The sequence below is a fragment of the Antedon mediterranea genome, chromosome 8 (genome assembly GCF_964355755.1).
Source record: "Antedon mediterranea chromosome 8, ecAntMedi1.1, whole genome shotgun sequence".
In the NCBI taxonomy this organism is placed as follows: domain Eukaryota; kingdom Metazoa; phylum Echinodermata; class Crinoidea; order Comatulida; family Antedonidae; genus Antedon; species Antedon mediterranea.
Window position 1 is genome coordinate 28,168,746 of NC_092677.1, and position 19,272 is coordinate 28,188,017.

Here is a 19,272-nt window from a genome sequence, read left to right on the forward strand (position 1 = left end):
CGTGCATGCTATCTAACAATTAGACTACAAGGAGGAGTCTGTATTATACTATTGAACAAACGCGTGTTTTGATTGGTCCAATGTAACATGTATAATTGTTCGCTTGTATACGTTGTTTGACGGTTGTGATTTGCGACAATAGTTGGACACGCTTCAGTATTCTGCTTAAATCTGTATGAACTTATCTTTAGATTCGGCGGTCAGTGACCTTACCGCAGTACATAGTTACAGCTAGATCTGTGACCTTTATAAGCTACCGAAGCGAGGTCAGTATGAACATGTGTATATAAATTCGCTTATTGCCAGATTGTATTCAGTGAGCCACTGTGTGCCGCCTCGCTCACGTCATCTATTGGGTCCTCCTTCTTGTCACCAGCTAACGGAAAACTTTTGCTCTTTTATCTGCAACTGGACTAATATCTTCTAGGACTCATACAAACTATCTATTGATTCATATAATAAGGTAGTGTATATTACTTTGTATGACTATTGTTTTGATTTACATGCAGATGTTACTATGTATGTGGTGCATGTACCAGGGGTAGGTCCCTTGTATTCAAACAAACACTCTAGTTCTTATTTCAAGTGCTTACATTTACATAGCACCGTCTTGTTCTATTGTTTTCAGTCGAATCGATTGACTTGGTTGCACTGGGTTATTTTTGTAGCTGATTATTGTATAAGATGTACAGCTGCAAAAGCTAAAATATTTATCATTTCTTAAAGACATTTTGAAAGTTTATCGATCGATTTTGGAGTTTCTGATAAAGAATACACATCAGTTTTGTTCAGTATTAAATCTACGACTTAGCAATTAAAACAAGAGGAGACAAAAAATATATTTAAATATTTATAAACATAATTCAATTAATTAATATTTATGAATATTGTTCATATTCAAAAACATTTTAATAATGATCTTGTTTCTTTGAGTAATCCTTTTTATTTAAATCGGGTAGTTAGTTAAGCCAATTTCACCTTTCTCTGATCAAGTAGTTATAGTTACAAAAGTTAAGTATTTTGATGTTTCTTTGACATGTTTTGTATTTACGGTAGTTGGCCAATTTTCTTTTCCAAAAGACATGAGCTACAAAAAAGTTAGACTACTATGGTATTTCTTTTTCCACTTTCTCTAAGAGAAATACTTAGTAAATTTAGAGGCTCAGGCTAATATTATAATTGTGAAGTTTTCCACTTTCTCTAAACATAATATATTTCATAGGCCTAAGTAGAATTTACCGTAAAGTTTAGATATATGTGATATTTCCATTTTCCCTGTTATAATTTTTAAATAGTATTTTTCCTATATAATATAGCCCCCATGTACTCAATTTCAACCTGAAATTGTACGCCTCGGGCTAAATATCTTGATGAATTAAATCATCAGCGGGATGCTGTGAACTTAAAACCATCAAATCCATATTCAAGACCATTTTCAAAATTGATTAAAATTCACATTATGTAATTCTTTAATGCAAGCACACTATACAGACCAAGAATGCAACAATATCTAGCACGGACATTTCATGCTTTTTAAAGATTTAAATTAGTTTGTAAGATAAGGTATATAAGGTTAAGTTTTTTGCAGGTTGGTAAACTTACTCCTAGCATGAAACACCTGTTGAGATCAGCGGGTTTATGAAGTTCTTTACGTAAATGTGAGATTCACTCGATCTTGATTACCTAACAAAACACAGTAAACCAATTATCCCAAGTGAGAAAAATACCTCGTAAAAATAATGTATAACTCGAAAGCAGGAGTACTTATCAAAACACATTGTTTGAACTTTAACTCCTGATTCTGGTCGATAAAATCGGCTCTCCTATTCAAATAAATATTGAATATTGTCTATATTGATGTGATCTGTAAATTCAGAGTCCGTTAACACCAAAGATATACAGATTATCTTTACTCTTCACTCCGTACCTTGCCCACCATCATATTAGCAAAACATGACTTCAATTCAATTGTTAGTTCATCCATTGATAAAGGTTAGTTGAAGAATTTCTCTTTACAAACTGCTTGTAAGTACTTTATTTATAAACCTGGCCTGGGTTTCCTCTGGCCATATTAAGAATAAAGGATTATTTCTATGGGTTAGCTTGAGGAATTCGTTCAGACTTTCTCTCTCTTGTATTCACCAAGGTTTGTTTACATAATAGACCCGTGAACTGTAGTATTTTTACTTGTAGTAATATAGCATAGGTTTGAATCGGGGGCATTTAGTATCACTGGCACCAGGTATAAAAAGCAACCCATTGTGCTATCTTCTCAAAAGTTCTGAAGTACAGTTTAATAACTGACTGAATTGTATAAAAGATTAAAATTGTATAACCTTTTTTTCAAGACAAATTTTGAAATTTGGTGCATATCGCGAGTTTCTTTCTTATAAATCAGATTTAAAATGTTTGCTATGTTACTTTTATGATCCAGTAATATTTCTCAATAAGCGTTTGTACTACTTTAGGAAGACACTTTTGTAAGTAGAGGGCTCTTCTCAAGAACTTGCTTTATAGCTTGTTAGAAAAAAACATACATGTGATATAAATAGAAATGTTTTAGTATTGGTAGTTTACGTAAGGTTTAGGGATCATATTGAAAACAGTTGGTAGTTAGTTGGCAAGATCGATAAGGTGATCCATTTGTGGGTTAAATATAAATATCTTTAAAACATGAGAAAACGTCTGGTTTTAATATGTTTGGTTGAACTGGTCCCAGACTTGAGTCACAACTTTTTGAATCAAACGACAGTTGTTATTCTTGTTTATAAATAGATAATCTAGTCTTACTCATGCATTCTGCTTTCCTTAAGTTTGTGAGTTGTTTCTAGTATTCCCATAGACATGATTTAAAGAGGAAAAAAACAGTATAACATTTGTTACTTTTTTATTTTAAATTCCTCGTGCATTTAAGCTTTCGAAAACAATAGTTTAACGGCTCGTTCTCGATACTAAATTACTTTACGATCATTTTATCTTGCTTAGAGGCAACTATTAATTAAATGAATGAAAAGACTGATATCATTATTTGATATTACCATACAAAATATTCATCTACTTTGGATCAAGCTGTTGCATTTCTAACATTGGTTTACAGGTCACTCGAAATATCAGTTTTTCTTATTTGACGAAAAAATCTAAAACTTTTTCTCAACAAACCCACTTGCATACCAGAAATCAGTGTGTGCAGCTCATGGGGCCACCACCGATTTAGTGCATACGTTCTAACACTTATCACACACAGGGCCTGAGATGAAAGAAAGAGGGTTATAAACTTAGTTTAGTACGAGAACCTGCTTGCTCACGGCACTCATTACACACACATGGTACATTTTTAGAATATAGTGGAACCGAGACCGTTTGACCCCGCTTCCGGCACTAATATAATAATTTAATTACATTATATGACAACTGGTTCGCTTTGTAGTTTGTACAAGTTGAAGCATTGCGGTGCTTGAAGGTAATTAGTGGTCACAACCATTATTAATTACAAAATACAAGAAATGGCAGCTTAATAAGAAACTCAAGCATCTAAAACAAACATAAAATAAACGATTAAAAATGAAATATATAGTAGGTCCCTACCCTACTACATGTTTGCTAAAAAAAGTCTTTTATTGCTGGAAAAAAAAGAAAAATCCAAACATATTCTATATTGATGAGCATATTATTTGTACTTAAATTGGCATAAGTATTTGGCCTGGGTGGTTTAATCTCTGCTAAAACCAACATTCATCAGCCCTAAAAATGTATACATTTCGTTTCCGCTGTAAAGTGTTTTTCTACCGTTCCTTGTAAAATGTATAAAGAAATATTGTCGCGAGTAAATGCTGCAAAATAAGTAATTTGTTTACGCCTAAATTATCTCATTTGTGAAAGGCATTCATTCGCAAGTGTTAATCGTCTTTATTGAGGGTATCACAGCAGAAGAGAACACGTGCCTTAAAAAAAAAAAAAAACTTGTTGAAAGAAGTATTTTACCAAAATATTGGTTTAGATTCTGACGCACTTTTAATGAACCATGTATAGTTTTAGGACAAATATTGCCTCCTTCTATATCTCTATTTCTACAAAACCAAGTATACGGTTTACAATACTGCAATTTTAAAATCGTCTACATAAATTGTCTCTCCTTTTATAGATTTAGGCCTAGTTGTGATCTATTCAATAGTAGGTGGTGGTTTGAAGGAGTTTGCGCGGTGTTTTAGGGGTTTAGCAAATACCCCTTTAGCTGCCACCAATAAATGTCACTAATTCTGCCCACAACGACAGGGGCTGAGGTGTTTCATTTATCGCCGGATTTGTACATGATCAAAGCAAAACTACGGCAACTATAAATAAGAGAAATAAGTAAAACTAGTCCTAAAAATAAAATAATAATTGGGGGAAGATGAACTAGACCGCAACCAACCAAAAGTTTTCAATAAGGCCCCTGTGAGCGCCTAGTTGACGCCATTATTGTCACTCTATTATCATGGTAGAATAGTACTGAATAGAGGATGACAAAAGAATACAACAACCAATATATAGAACAGGAAAATAGGCTATTCTATTGTGATTCTATTGTGATTCCACATCGTTGATTATTTTAGTCAGAACTTGGAAACTTGAGAAACTTTGAGATAGTGATAATAGTGTTTGGTTGGTGAACTCAAATTAAGTTCGAAACTTTTGCAATACTTCAATAGAGTTACGTACAATAAAATTTAATTTAATATATTATTCTATGATATTAAAAGTTATAAATAGTTGCAATCTTTAGTGTCTGTTACAAATTGATATCATCATAGTAATTATGGCGATTATACTAAATCTCATGCTGACGTCACACAGTCCGAAGTTGCAATGTTACTTAATGTTAAGTTCAGAAACATGAACATCAAAGTTTATTCCAATGGGACAATGACGTCACACGGAATAATTAATTAGGTGATGTTACTAAATGTAGTTGAATGTGTTATAGAAATAAAAAAAACAAGAACATTAAGTGTGTAGTCAATGTGACAATGACGTCACTAATTTACTGGTTGATTGATATCGTAATCCTTTGTTGACATTGCTACTATGCCACGATGATTTGAACAACTTAATATTATTCGATTAGTCTTGACTTATCCAATCGGTAATTTCAATGTATTATTAATATTATGTTATTGATACCCAAGTTCATTTCCTAAAGCGGTTACTAACGGTAAACGTACGCAAATGTGGACGATGATACATTAGCGCGTCGACAAGTAAACGCGTGTACTTGTGAGGGTGGATGGCAACGACCGCGTGATCAAACAAGGTCCACTGCGCCATGATTGATTCTAGCTAGAAGCAGCTTTGTATTTAGGATCAACCATGCGTTTTAACCAATGTAGTTCATTGACTTCAAATGAATACGAAGGACTAATTTGAACAAAAATTAAAATGTCAACATGCCGAGGGGCAGGTGAAGACGCCAGAAAATATCTTTCTTTCTGATAATAAAGCAAAGAATAGAAAGCGTTTGGTTGACATCTTCGGATTGCTCTCTCTCTCTCTCACACAGTGAATATTTCCTGTCGTCGCAACAGTATCAAGCGTTTAACCACACAGATACCATCTTTACAGCGTCGTTAATGAAAGCAATGGGAATCCCTTTGGCCAGAGGGTACAATGCTATTAAACTGATATGATGCACTATTTGTGCGGCGGCGGATTACGAAGACTGACAGTACTCAGCGTCGATGTGTAGCCTAGTTACTGTGAGCAGGAAGTATCGATGATTTCACCCTAGCAGCAGGTGTGAAAGGCTAAGCATTGAACCTAGTGCGGTATCTTAAATACAAATTTACACATACGATGTGCCATTTTTGATAAAGAATATTTGTTTATAAATTATAGTATTCAATAATTGAACAATACAAAAACCTTTTTAAAGTTTTTCGAAAAATATATATCGGTTTAATTTTCATCAAGTTGATTCCATGTTCGTTAAAAGGTGTTCAGTTATTCTTAATCTACAACATGAAAGTTTAAGTTAGCAAAGTTTATTTCAAGACCGTAAATTATATTTTTGAGGTGTAGTGTGTGAGGAAAACTTAATAATAGGTGTCGGTAGATTATTATGGAACTAAACAGTTCGTCGACATTATTCGTACCCCCGCCTGTTCTTTTTCAAAGATATTTCGAGCATCCGTAAACATCGTCACGATATATATAAGACAAAAAAAATATTATATATTTGATTATAGGTCTTCTATAATCAAATCTATATATCTATTCATACACGTCTCTCTTTAATGACATTTTCAAGATGAGGAAATCTTATTGCTGGAAAGTTTTACATGCTTTCATCGCTGGTGGCGCTAGATATTTATGACTCGTGTCGTGTTTAGTACACTACTTACTAATATATATACTGTAATAAGTTTGTATACTTTAGAGGCTTATGTTTTGTTCATTTTTTTAAATTAAGCTTTTAAATTAAGCTTTTAAATAACGAATTTATTTCTCGTTTTTCTTTTTTTAGAAACAAACATGTTGAATCCCGGTCATATGCGGCTAGCCGCATGTCGTGTCATTATTGCTCCGCGTCCGCCGCCGCCGAATGCCGTATGTCATGCATGCCAACAACATCGTAGCAAAAGCATGCCAGCCATAGAAACACTCCAAGAACCGGCGGAATACGAGAACACACTAACACATATGAAAGAAAGTGTATGTAGCCTAACAGCAAAGTCTGAAACGGAACAAACTACGACAAAAGCAAAGAGTTATGAAGAGATTCCGGGACCAAAGGGATGGCCAATTATCGGCTCTTTATTAGACTATACATATGGTAATAATACTTTAAATGTTTAAGAAATTGTATCAACAGAAAGAATTTGTATTTGATATTGTTTTGTATCCACGCATAGGCCTACAGTGATTTAAAACAAATATTAACGTCGCCCATCAATACATATTATTTTTTATATTATTTTTTAACTCGTTTTTTTTGTGCAGGTCCCTATTCAATGGAAAAATTACACGATGCAACGATTGAAAGATTTCGGAAATACGGTAAAATTTTCAAAGAAAACATAGCGGGACAGACAGCCGTACACATACTAGAGCCAGAGGACGTGAAGAGACTATTTCAGCAGGAGGGGCCAAGTCCAAGAAGGCTGACCTTAGATCCTATGATTCACTACAGAAAACAACGTAAACAAAATATTGGTTTAGCAAATTTGTAAGTGTTAATTAATAATTAGTTAGTGTGAATGTTTAGTAATCGATTGATTGATTGATGTTATTTATTGATTGATATGTGGATCAATAAGCACATTATTACCTCGGTCATTTTTTGGATCATACACGTATGTAAACATACTCCATACTAATGCAGCAATCAGCACAGAGTTTGATCTAAGTGTCTTGCAGTATACAAAAAGCAATGCGGCGAGAGTTGGATTCGAACTAGGATCTCACGACCAGTAATCCAACGTCCAACATACTGCGCCACACGCTATTGATTTTTTTTAGGGCCCAATTATTTTAAACATACTTATTCATTTTGTTATTTTTAGAGAGGGAAAGAAATGGTTAGAATTGCGACGGCCAATGGCCAAAACCATAATGAATCCCAAAAGTGTAAATTCGTTTATTCCAGTCATTAACAAAGTAGCAAACGATTTTGTTACTCATATGAACACAGTGATTGATGACAACGGAGAAATCGAAGGATTTGAAAATGAAATTTACAAATGGGCACTAGAAAGTAAGTTAAAGTAATAATAATATGTAATAAATAATACCATTTTATATTGTTAAAAGGTCCCAAACAATAATAATAAGAAACAAATTTTAGTTGTTTCTCAAACTGTAGTTATATTTATGCTGGCTCCCACTAGAGACGACGCAACGCAAGGACGTGACGCAACGTAATTATGTAACGATGGATTATTCGAGCAGTGGCTTGTCATTGGTCAACTCACGTGCGTTGCGCGTACGTCCTTGCGTTGCGTTTCTAGTGGGAACCACGCTTTTACGCAACGACGACAGCGCAAATAGGAACCAAGCTTTAGCGTAATTGTCACATTATAATGTTCATTAATTTTGCATTCAGCGTTTCTTAACGTAAAATATGAATGACTTATTGACAATTGTTTTGTTTATATTCATAGACAGTTGGGCAGTGGTTTATGACAATCGTTTAGGCGTACTAAATAGTCAGCTACCGGACAACCACATGGCTAATAACGTTATCAAATCCGTTATCAATTTCTTTGTTGGCCTAAGAGATCTAACGTTCGGTTTACCTTTATATAAACTCAATATACCTACCTCCAGATGGAAAAAGTTTGCAGCCGCACAAGATTGCATTTTCGAGTAAGTCGTGAGTTTTTTTTTGATACAACATACAAGCTCAAGTAGAACATGTATGAAACGCCATATGTGCCAAAATATTTATCTTTTAAATAAAAACTTTGTTTTACTTTCAGGGTTTCAAAGCAATGCATAGAACAAACGTTAGATAAGAACAATGAGAATGATGATAAAGATGTGTTTTTGAAATCACTGATGTCACGGAAAGCTTTCACGTTAGATGAACTAACGTTACTTTGCAAGGACCTCTTAATGGGTTCTCTTGATACGGTATGTTTAACACAGATTATACGGCATATTTCGCGTGTAGGAATTATCCTAAATTATTACATAAGGGATAGGAATTTGCGTGAAAAAAATGGTTGGTCACATTGGTCGTTGTGCGCTTACCTCTCCTGGCTTTGCGTCGCGCGCTTTCCTCCTTACATTGCGTCGCGCGCTTTCCTCCTTACATTGCGTCGCGCGCTTTCCTCCTTACATTGCGTCGCGCGCTTTCCGCCTTACATTGCGTCGCGCGCTTTCCTCCTTGTATTTCGTCGCGCGCTTATCTCCTTACATTGCGTCGCGCGCTTAAACATTGCGTCGCGCTTACCTCCTTGCATTGCGTCGCGCGCTTATCTCATTGCATTGCGTCCTAGTGGGAACCAAGCTTAAGTTCTATACTATTCTTCTACCGCTTTCACACCAAAACTCCGGAGTGTCTCCGGAGACACCCCGGGGTTTATGACCATTCAAAACGTCGAGAAACTCCGGAGACGTACCACTTTGTTTCTATTTTGGTGACTCACAACAATTGGGGTATTAGTCTTCTTTAAATGACCTGTGCTACCAACACACAATATAACACACTGTTGACAAGGGACAGTTAATTAAGAGGTCACGTCTCCGGAAACAAGTAGAAAGACGGCCACTCTGACTTTCAAAGAGTTTCGCTTTATCGTTAGAAAACTATAAGGGTGGATCACATTAGAGACGCAACGCAAAGACGAACGCGCAGCGAGTTGACAAATGACAAGCCACTGTTCGAATAATTCATCGCTTGTGATTGGTCAAATCACTTACGTTGCGTTAAGTCGCTAATGGGAACCAAACTTGAACAAAAATAGAATATTAATAAAGTAGCATAACAGCATTAATTTTCAACAAACTATCTGTGTTTAACTACAGTAATTTCGTTAGTTTTTACTTGTTCAATTACAATTACAATAATTATTTAATTTTTTGTTCAAAAACAGACGTCGCACACACTTGCTTTCAATCTGTACACATTAGCGAAGAACCCTGAGGCACAAGAGCAACTGTATCAGGAGGTTATCAGTATGGCAGACGAGAATGAACCGATTACGTCAGATCACTTACAGGACGTCCCATACTTAAAGGCGTGTATTAAAGAAACGTTTAGGTAAGCTAACATGCTGATTATATCACTAATTGTAAAATAAATAGTTGTAGGCCTATTTGTCAAGTTACCATTATCATGGACACCGTAAATTACTGCGTGGTTAATTAATACGTAATTTTACAAGACCAGAGATTCCGAAATAAATGAATACCGCAATGCATACAATTCGACCATTTTGAACACATTGAACAAACCGATTTCACTACGGAATTTGAAATATAATTATTAACAACGATGGATTTAAACAGTTGTGACCAAATCAAATAATTATCTTAAAATGCTTTTTGGCAAGGTCTGATTCAACGTGTGCCCGCCAAAGGTTCTCACATCTCATTGATTGGCTTTTGTGGGTCGCTAACCTAGAACCATCGCGTTAGATCAGCGTTCAGCGAGGATACGAAAGGCCCGTAGGGATACGCGCTGAGACGAGTCCTCATTTGGGACAATCAATCGCCAGAATAAATGCATTTTATTTTTTTTAAATTACAGAACAAGTTAAAAATCTACAGGAAATTACTGATTCGTTGCTTCTTTTTGACCCAAGGAGAGTTGAAAAAATAACACGAAATGAGTATCATTAAAATTGGGTCAACTACTGATTTGGATCGTTGACTTTCTGATGATCACAACTTTATCGTTCTAGTTTTGCTTTCGCATCATAGGTCTATAAGGAAATATAATAAATATATACTTTCGTGGAAAGCCGATACAATATGACTCTATCTGATTGATTTTAATTTGTGCGTAATATTAATTAATAAGGGAGGTTTCGCAACCTTACGAATACGATAACGAAAACGGATACGTCACACATTTGTGAAACTTTTGAGCTGATCCCCATTTCATATTCGTAAAGCGTATTCGTGTTGACGAATATCACCAGTCATATTCGTAACTACAAAACGAGTATAGTTTTTGATCTATTTTGCACATTTTGCATTTGAATCAGGAATGATTCATGATTATAATATAATTATAGATTTATTGAAAGTAATTTACTAAAGTAATTTACTAAAATGCCAAGTCAATTTTGATAAATAGCAGTTTTTAAAGTCCTCACTCGCTTTGATGTTACGCTAGGCCTAGGCAGCCAAGCACCAAGCAACACGTACCTGCGCTTCGCTCAAATTTACCGCAGTCATATTTTGGACGCGCCTCAATATTCCGTTGCCATGCGAAACAGATTTTTTTATGGCTTACGAATACGTGTGCGTGACGTATCCGTTTTCGTTATCGTATTCGTAAGATTGCGAGACCTCTCTATTAACTTTTTCGTATAACGACAACAGCAATCTCGAATCGTGTTCTCGATCAGGGTTTTCAACATGTTTTTAGCGCGGATCTCAAGAATGTTGATGTTAGATTGCCGTGTGTAAATTAGGCCTAATACTTAAATTATAATTGTTAATCTTTCAGAATGTTCCCAACTACAGACGGTACAAGTCGGAAGTTAGATCGAGATGTCGTTCTTAGCGGATATACCGTTCCAGCTGATGTAAGTATTATCTTAAAAACGAAAAAAAACCTATCTTTTATTCAATTAATTTTTAGACGAAAGAAACAATTTAATTCTTTTATTAAAAAAAAGTATTTTACAAATAATCGATAAAATAATGATTTCAGACCTTGATCCGAGTTCATATGGTAGCAGGGTCTATGGAGGAATATATAGATGAACCAAAAGAGTTTCGACCTGAACGATGGCTGAAGGAGTCGGCAGAACAAATCGATCCCCATCTTCTACTTCCGTTCGGACATGGACCGCGCATGTGCATCGGAAGACGTCTTGCAGAAAATTCGGTGTATTTGATGTTATCAAAGGTATGTGTGCTGGTCATTTCGACTCAAGATTTTGTAATATTAATTCAAATTAGATGAAATTGACAAAGCTACAAAATGACGGGGTGATGATGCAATCGTGTAGTGATTGATCGGTACGCTTTACGTCATTACATTGCGTCCTAATGACATGGAAACCAAGTTTACGCGCAGGCTTACGCGCGACCACGGCGTCATCGCACCTCATGCATGCTAAATATCTTTTAATTTTTGTTTTCAGATTATAAGAAAATTTAAGGTGGAATGGCATCACGAAGATATGGACCTTCGATTTCGAATCGTAAACGCTCCCAGCGTTCCACTCCGATATAAATTCGTCGAACGAACGTAGTAGTGACGGCAGAAAAAGAAAGCGTTTAGTTTCTAGTGTTCAATATGTTTTACATTGCTTTATGTGGTTAAATGCTCAAATACTAACAATGCAAGCGTATTATATTGGAATTTAATAGTGTGATTCGTTGCTTAAAATGTAAGCAAGAACGTAAAATGAAAATTTGTTGAGACCAAAAATTGTAATTATTTCTATAATTAAAAAGATATATAAAATGTGTTAAATGTTACAGTATGAAAAATATTATTTTATATAGAGGAAAATTCGTCATCAAAATACGTCATACATATCAGCTAATAGTAGACCTACATGTCATATAAAGCTTCTTTCAGATGGTGTAAATTTCGTCATCGAAACTCGGAAAAAGTAGATATTTTAAGCGTGCGTTCGAACGCTACAATTAGTGCAGCTATTGTACGCGCGCGTGTAAGAACCAAGGTAAAGAAAATACACAGTATACCTATTTATAGCAGCTTATTAATAATCACGTATCAGTGTTAGTAATACTTAATTGATCATTCAATCAATAATCGCATTTTGTATATATTGTTTATATGTGAAAAAGAAAGAAATTTTTTAGTATAAAAAGGAAACCGACTTGTATATTTTCTTTGGGTTTTTATGTAAAGTTTACATTATTTTGATTCTTATGTTTTATCTTTAGTTATATATTAATATTATATATAAAAATAAACACATATTTATTCAGTGTACCATAACAATTTCTACTAAGATCATACTAAATAACGACTAATTATGCACAGTATTATAGTTTGGTTTGTGACTTGATTAGCATATTCAAATTAGTTATGACGTAATGGACGTAATCATAATTTGTTGTTTTTAGGTTGATTTATCATTCTTATTTGATAATATTCTTAATAAGTTTGTTGTATTTATTGTATTACATTTTTAATTTAAATTTAAAAGTTTATCTATATTCTTATTTTGATTAGTTTTTAACCAAAAATGTACGTAAATACTTGTAAAATGTTAAAACGTATAATGGACGATGGCTTTATAATTACATTCCTAATATGATATTGTGTATTTTAAGAGGAGAAATACAAGGATGATGATTGGTTGATATATACCGGCGCGCGCGGTACACAATACATAGATTTACTATAACCATGGAGGAAATAATAAGACGTTTTGCGATAACCGTTTAAGTATACTGTATATGTTCATTGTTCCAATCTATTCAACTTTTATACCGCATTCTATTTACTTAATAGTACGTAAACATATGCACATTGTAATTGGTTTTCGTAGCTAAAAAGCTGAAATCCACACAATGTGTTATGCTTAAGTTGCAAGTAAAGTTTTATGGAACCCAATTTGTTTATGGAAAGTGTTCTCCGTATAATTGAACATGTTTATACTATTCAAACAAAATAAATAGCATTTTATTTGTCAATTAAACACTACTTTTCTATGTGGTTTATTTGATTTGTATGCATTGTATTTCCTACACCAAAAAAACCGTACATATTCGCATATGGCACAGCTCGCGCCCCATATCTACATTACTGCGCTTCCTGAAAACTATAGAGGGCGAACTTTAAGCGAATGAAAACAATAACATTCAAGATGGACACCACTGTTTTTTAGGACTGTTTTTAAGAAAAAAATAATTCGTTTATTTTAATATTTAAAATGGGTTCCCGTCATGCAAACGAACATGATCCAGAAAACGAAAGTAATAATGTAAATGATGATGGAGACGATGACCATGATTACCAGGATTACGCTGCAGTACTTGCATATTTGCTCCGCAGGTTAGGCCTTCTATTCTAGCCTGCCTGCAGCCTAGGCTAGCTAGCATATAGGCGCGCCAGACCTAGGCCTAGTTATAAGTTATTACGTACCTAGAGTGAGGATCAGACGAGATTGACTAGCTAGGCCTAGCTAGACTTCTAGTAGGTAGCCTGGGTATTCGGTAGCCAATCTAGGGCCAGGCTCCACCACCACTGAAAATTGGCGTATTATAATATATGTAGGCCTAGCTAGGCCTACTACTATGCTGGGAGTGGAGTTGTAAAATTACCTTCCTGGTCTAGTAGGCTAGTAAGCTACGCACTTCTAAATCTAAAGTTTGCTGAAGTGCACTGAACAATCAATACAATAATTTAATTATAAATCTAACCATGCATATGCAACAAGTGATTATAAAAAGTAATTTAATACTAGGCCTACACTACATCTTCTTCATAATTACATTAGTTTTACCTGATCATTTTATTGTGTTTTATCTTTTTCTCTATACATATTTGCGTCAAAATATCTAAATAATCAATGCTAGGCCTAGTTTTAAATTATGTTTTTCGATATTATGATTTCAATTTTTAATTTAATTTATTTCCGCAATATAATAACATACAGAATATACAATTTATATTTCAGTGGAAGACTGCAGTTTACAGGACATGTGCGCCATTTTGATGATGATTATAGCGAGTGTGACAGATCTGCAGCTTGTAGACCAGAAGGTAGCTTTAATTTATTATTCATTAGCCTATTGCTAAATGAAATCAAAAGAAATCAAAAGAATTTGGCTTAAACCATGAAATGACAATGCAATATTTGGTCACATAGATAGGTTAATAAATTCAATAAAACTTTATTATCCCAAACTCCAGGGAAATTCATTTAGTTGTGGTATACAAAGATTCATAACAACGTTTTAAAAAGCACAAAAAGGCACAATCAATAATAACAATTTAAAGTATGTTAAAAAACACAGAGAGAAGCAAATAGCACACAAATAAAATCAACTTAATATTGCATGCACAGCATTATGTTATTAGAGTGCCATTGTATTATCTTATTATCTTACCATTGTATTATGTTATTAGAGTGCCATTGTAGGAGTAAATGATAGAGTTCAGTATTTATTTTTCTCATGATCAGTAATCGCCAGCTTGGAATATTAGAAAGAGGATGAGTGTACATATACAGTATTCCCTCCTCTATTTAAATCAAATAAGCAGCAATATATGTTTGTGCAACTACCCCCTATTCTGGTGCCACCCATGTGAGAGTCCAAAGGTGTTTCCTTAATAGGATTTCTACTGTATAACTATATGATATGATACAATATAATTATTAACATCCAAAGCAAAATTGATTAATAACAATTTTGAATTTTATTATAATGCTCTCTTCCTTTTTCTTTTAATTTGTATATTTAGTTATATTTTTGTTGTTTTTTAACAATTTTTATTCATTATTACATCATTATCTAAATGTCTATGGAAATAAATTAATGAATTGTTTATTTATGACTTTATATTCCTATAGCTGACTTAAATCCAGATACTTCTAAAATAGATGTAAGTATTACAGCCCTTTTTCACTAACTATATAATATGTTAAGTTCTGTCTACACTATCAAACTTGAAAAAAAAAAAATGTGATGTACCTATATGTGGACATGATGATATCATATCACTACCATATTTGGGCATATTACTACCATATTTAACCACATCACTTTTTTTTATCAAACTAGTTTTATAATATAGGCAGTGCATTAGAGTTTGCAATAGATAAACATAAAACTGCTTCATCATTGTGTATACCTGTATTATTGACAAAGTGGGATTATTGCCATGCTTATGAAGATTTGAATTAGGTCAAAGTTCAACACACTGTCTGTTCGAATGGAGTTCTCTAAACAAGAAGAACTATTTAATTTATTTTCAAATTTGATTATTTCAGAGTAGTGACTATAAACAAGAGGTGTTGCAATACAATAGGTGTAAATATGATGAGAATCCATATGCAACAAAATCAATACCAAAAACATTGCTAAAGGTGAGAATTCAAGACATTAAATATTCTATGAATAAAGACAAATCCAATGTCAATACTTTGACTCAAAATTAATTCTCTTTAAATATAAGAATAAGTCTGGCTGTGGATGTAGATTCAATTTATTTGGTCAAGCACATAACTTTGAAATTGACATTGCTTGTCACAGATATCAATAGAAAAACATAAAATACTAAAAGAAAAATACATGTTGAATATGACTGTTGCATCACAAAAAAAAGAAGAAAACAACAATAATTGAAATATCACAAAAACAAAATAATTAAAGTACAGTGGTGAAATACTGACAGTAGTAATTAAGTAGATTGAAATGTTTAAAAGTTTTATTTTCTTTCAGAGAACTTATGATGATAGTCGAACAGGATTTACCAGACGAGACAAGTGTGCAATCGTATCTAGGTAATTGTGTTTTTATCATTTGATGATACTAATTTTGGTTTCAATCAACATAATATTGTGATTTTTAACTGTTTATATGCATATAGCATGCTCAGTATAAAAATCAACTTCCTTAATATCAATAGACCTCTTTTTTAAAACCTTCACAAAAAAAAAAAACATTTACAATTATGAAAATCTGTAAGTGTGAATAATACTCTTTTATGGACACACATTTTTCCAACTGAATGGGTGTGTGGTTTTGAATTGATACACTGCAGTAGAGATCACTGTTAATCAAAAATTCTTATTTTTGTAACAGTTTTTTACCAAATCGGATGAAAGTATTGAAGTCATATAATTCTAAAGTGTTTTGTGGGTCATACTCAAAGGATGGAACAGTGTTCATGTCAGCTTGTCAAGATAAATTTATTCGACTTTATGATACAACAAATGGGAAATTTAAACAGATCCGAGAAATACCTGCAAGAGATATAGGTTGGAGTATCATAGACACAGCTTACAGGTATGTCAACAAAACCTAGATCTATTAAGGTACCTGGATAATGTATTTAGGTACCTGGATAATGCGTTTTATCTACTAACTGTTTGAACACAAAACCTAGACCTATTAAGGTACCTGGATAATGTGTTTTATCTACTATCTGTCTGAACACAAAACCTAGACCTATTAAGGTACCTGGATAATGTATTTACATACCTGGACAATGTATTAAGGTACCTAGATAATTTAATAAAGGTACCTGGATAATTTATTAAGGTACCTGGATAATGTATTAAGGTACCTGGATAATGTATTAAGGTACCTGGATAATGTATTAGGGTACCTGGGTAATGTATTAAGGTACCTGGATAATGTATTAGAGTACCTGGATAATGTATTAAGGTACCTGGATAATTATTCTTATCTACTAACTGTCTGAATACAAGTCAACTCCTCCAAAACAAGGATATCTGCAACCAGGGAAGACATTCTTCTGTTGGAACCACACAACAGTATGTAGCCTGCAAACATGGTAGTGATCATCATGTCCATATTTGGGCACATCACATTTGTTGTCACATAACGTTTGATAGTGTATATAGAGTTTAAAGTTTTCTGTAAAATTAAACTGCAATATGTTTTGTTTCTTTTCATTTTTAACTGTTTTGTTTCTTGTTTATTTAGTCCGGATGGTTGCTACCTGATATACTCAAGTTGGTCAGATAAAAGTAAGTACAGTAGCATTTCCACTGTCTTGCTACTTAAGTACTAGCTTACTTTTGATAACATCTCTGATCAATAACCATTATTATTATGTTTCAGTTCATCTGTGTAATATATATGGTGACTATGAAACGCATACAGCACTGGAACTCAACGCCGAGGAGTATTCACATTTCTGTGTTTTTACAATCAACTTTTCAAATGACAATCGAGAGGTTCTTGCTGGGTATGACAATTATACAAATATATTTAACATTTTCAATTATATTCATATTGATTTTCTTATTTGTGTTTTTATAAATGACCAACATTTATGAAATCTATTTAAGTTTCTGATTCAATGAATTGGGATAGTTTATAATGATCTTTAGATATAAGATCTAAAAACTTACATTTACAGTAATATAATTCTAAATCATGCTCACAGAATATTTGTTTGAAATTTTCAGAGCCAATGATGGATGTATTTATGTTTATGACAGAGAAAAGGCAGAAAGAATTCTGAAGGTAAGGTAGAACAAAAAGACTATTTGTAACACATCAGCAATAAACTGAAGGTTGTATTTCAATTATATTTTGACCAATGGTTTCATGACGACGTTTGTGTAGAGCACCTTTTTGTGCTGTAAACCGGAGTGCCATCACTCTCTCGGCAACCCTGTGTGTTCCTAAAATAATAAATAAATTATTTATTTGATAGTGTATTAATTTCTGTCTACAATATCAAACTTTATGTGACAAAACATGTGATGTGCACATTTAGGTTATTTAGGCTTATCATATCATTTTTTTTTTATTGTAAACATTTATATTTTGTTTTTGTTGTGTTTTTTTATTTGTTTCCTATGGGTTCTAATATGACAATTCTGTAACGTATGGTGAAAGTCAATAAAGAATAAATGGTGATGTCATATCACTACCATAATTGGGCACATCACACTTTTATTTTGTCAACATTGTTTGATTGTGTGGACAGAGGTTTAAGCATGTTGATGTTTGATTGTAGATAGACGCACATGCTGATGACCTCAGTACTGTTGTATTTGCTGACAGCTCGTCACATATCATATATTCCGGTGCGGATGATGGCATGTGTAAGGTCTGGGATCGACGTTGCTTGACTGAAGTTTGTCCAAAACCGGTTGGTGTTTTGGCTGGACATACAGATGGTCTCACATTTGTTGATTCAAAGGTAACTTTTTAGATTTAATAGAATAAAATTGACCACTATAAATACATTAAAGTGTGTTAACCCTGACTTGTATTATGGATTGTATTTTGTATTAATTTTAATGTAGTAGGTCATGCTTAATTATTAATGTTTTATATATACTGATTATTTCTATGTATGTAGTGGTATGACACTGTATCAAGTTGTTAGCTACAATACAATCTTATTCTTTCTGATTATTTCTATTTATGTAGTGGTATGACACAGTATCAAGTTGTTAGCTACAATACAATCTTATTCTTTCTGATTATTTCTATGTATGTAGTGGTATGACACTGTATCAAGTTGTTAGCTACAATACAATCTTATTCTTTCTGATTATTTCTATTTATGTAGTGGTATGACACAGTATCAAGTTGTTAGCTACAATACAATCTTATTCTTTCTGATTATTTCTATTTATGTAGTGGTATGACACTGTATCAAGTTGTTAGCTACAATACAATCTTATTCTTTCTGATTATTTCTATTTATGTAGTGGTATGACACTGTATCAAGTTGTTAGCTACAATACAATCTTATTCTTTCTGATTATTTCTATTTATGTAGTGGTATGACACAGTATCAAGTTGTTAGCTACAATACAATCTTATTCTTTCTGATTATTTCTATTTATGTAGTGGTATGACACTGTATCAAGTTGTTAGCTACAATACAATCTTATTCTTTCTGATTATTTCTATGTATGT

At 33.4% G+C, this 19,272-nt stretch overlaps 2 protein-coding genes across 4 annotated transcripts in view; both read left to right on the forward strand.

Moving 5' to 3' along the window:
* Window positions 1-13,334, forward strand: part of LOC140056743 (1,25-dihydroxyvitamin D(3) 24-hydroxylase, mitochondrial-like) — a 50,724-nt gene extending 37,390 nt beyond the window's left edge. The window contains exons 1-10 of one of the 2 annotated variants that reach the window (XM_072102218.1): window positions 308-463; window positions 6,500-6,808; window positions 6,976-7,201; window positions 7,539-7,729; window positions 8,136-8,340; window positions 8,454-8,607; window positions 9,573-9,739; window positions 11,156-11,234; window positions 11,363-11,560; window positions 11,799-13,334. In XM_072102218.1, the coding sequence (XP_071958319.1) occupies window positions 6,508-6,808; window positions 6,976-7,201; window positions 7,539-7,729; window positions 8,136-8,340; window positions 8,454-8,607; window positions 9,573-9,739; window positions 11,156-11,234; window positions 11,363-11,560; window positions 11,799-11,909 (1,632 nt within the window). In that variant the 5' untranslated portion in view covers window positions 308-463; window positions 6,500-6,507 and the 3' untranslated portion in view covers window positions 11,910-13,334. Of the gene's footprint in view, window positions 1-307; window positions 464-6,499; window positions 6,809-6,975; window positions 7,202-7,538; window positions 7,730-8,135; window positions 8,341-8,453; window positions 8,608-9,572; window positions 9,740-11,155; window positions 11,235-11,362; window positions 11,561-11,798 lie in introns of those variants that run through there. The other variant, XM_072102219.1, reaches the window with a different exon arrangement.
* A 168-nt stretch (window positions 13,335-13,502) lies between these two features.
* The window catches only part of LOC140057464 (DDB1- and CUL4-associated factor 11-like), a 69,307-nt gene continuing 63,537 nt past the window's right edge, over window positions 13,503-19,272 (forward strand). For both annotated transcript variants that reach the window (XR_011846943.1, XM_072103138.1), the window contains exons 1-10: window positions 13,503-13,690; window positions 14,316-14,401; window positions 15,213-15,244; window positions 15,633-15,728; window positions 16,084-16,145; window positions 16,447-16,650; window positions 17,314-17,357; window positions 17,452-17,578; window positions 17,802-17,859; window positions 18,359-18,544. Coding sequence is in view for 1 of the 2 variants with exons in the window: in XM_072103138.1 (XP_071959239.1) it covers window positions 13,569-13,690; window positions 14,316-14,401; window positions 15,213-15,244; window positions 15,633-15,728; window positions 16,084-16,145; window positions 16,447-16,650; window positions 17,314-17,357; window positions 17,452-17,578; window positions 17,802-17,859; window positions 18,359-18,544 (1,017 nt within the window). In the remaining variant the exon portion in view is untranslated. The remainder of the gene's footprint in view (window positions 13,691-14,315; window positions 14,402-15,212; window positions 15,245-15,632; window positions 15,729-16,083; window positions 16,146-16,446; window positions 16,651-17,313; window positions 17,358-17,451; window positions 17,579-17,801; window positions 17,860-18,358; window positions 18,545-19,272) is intronic.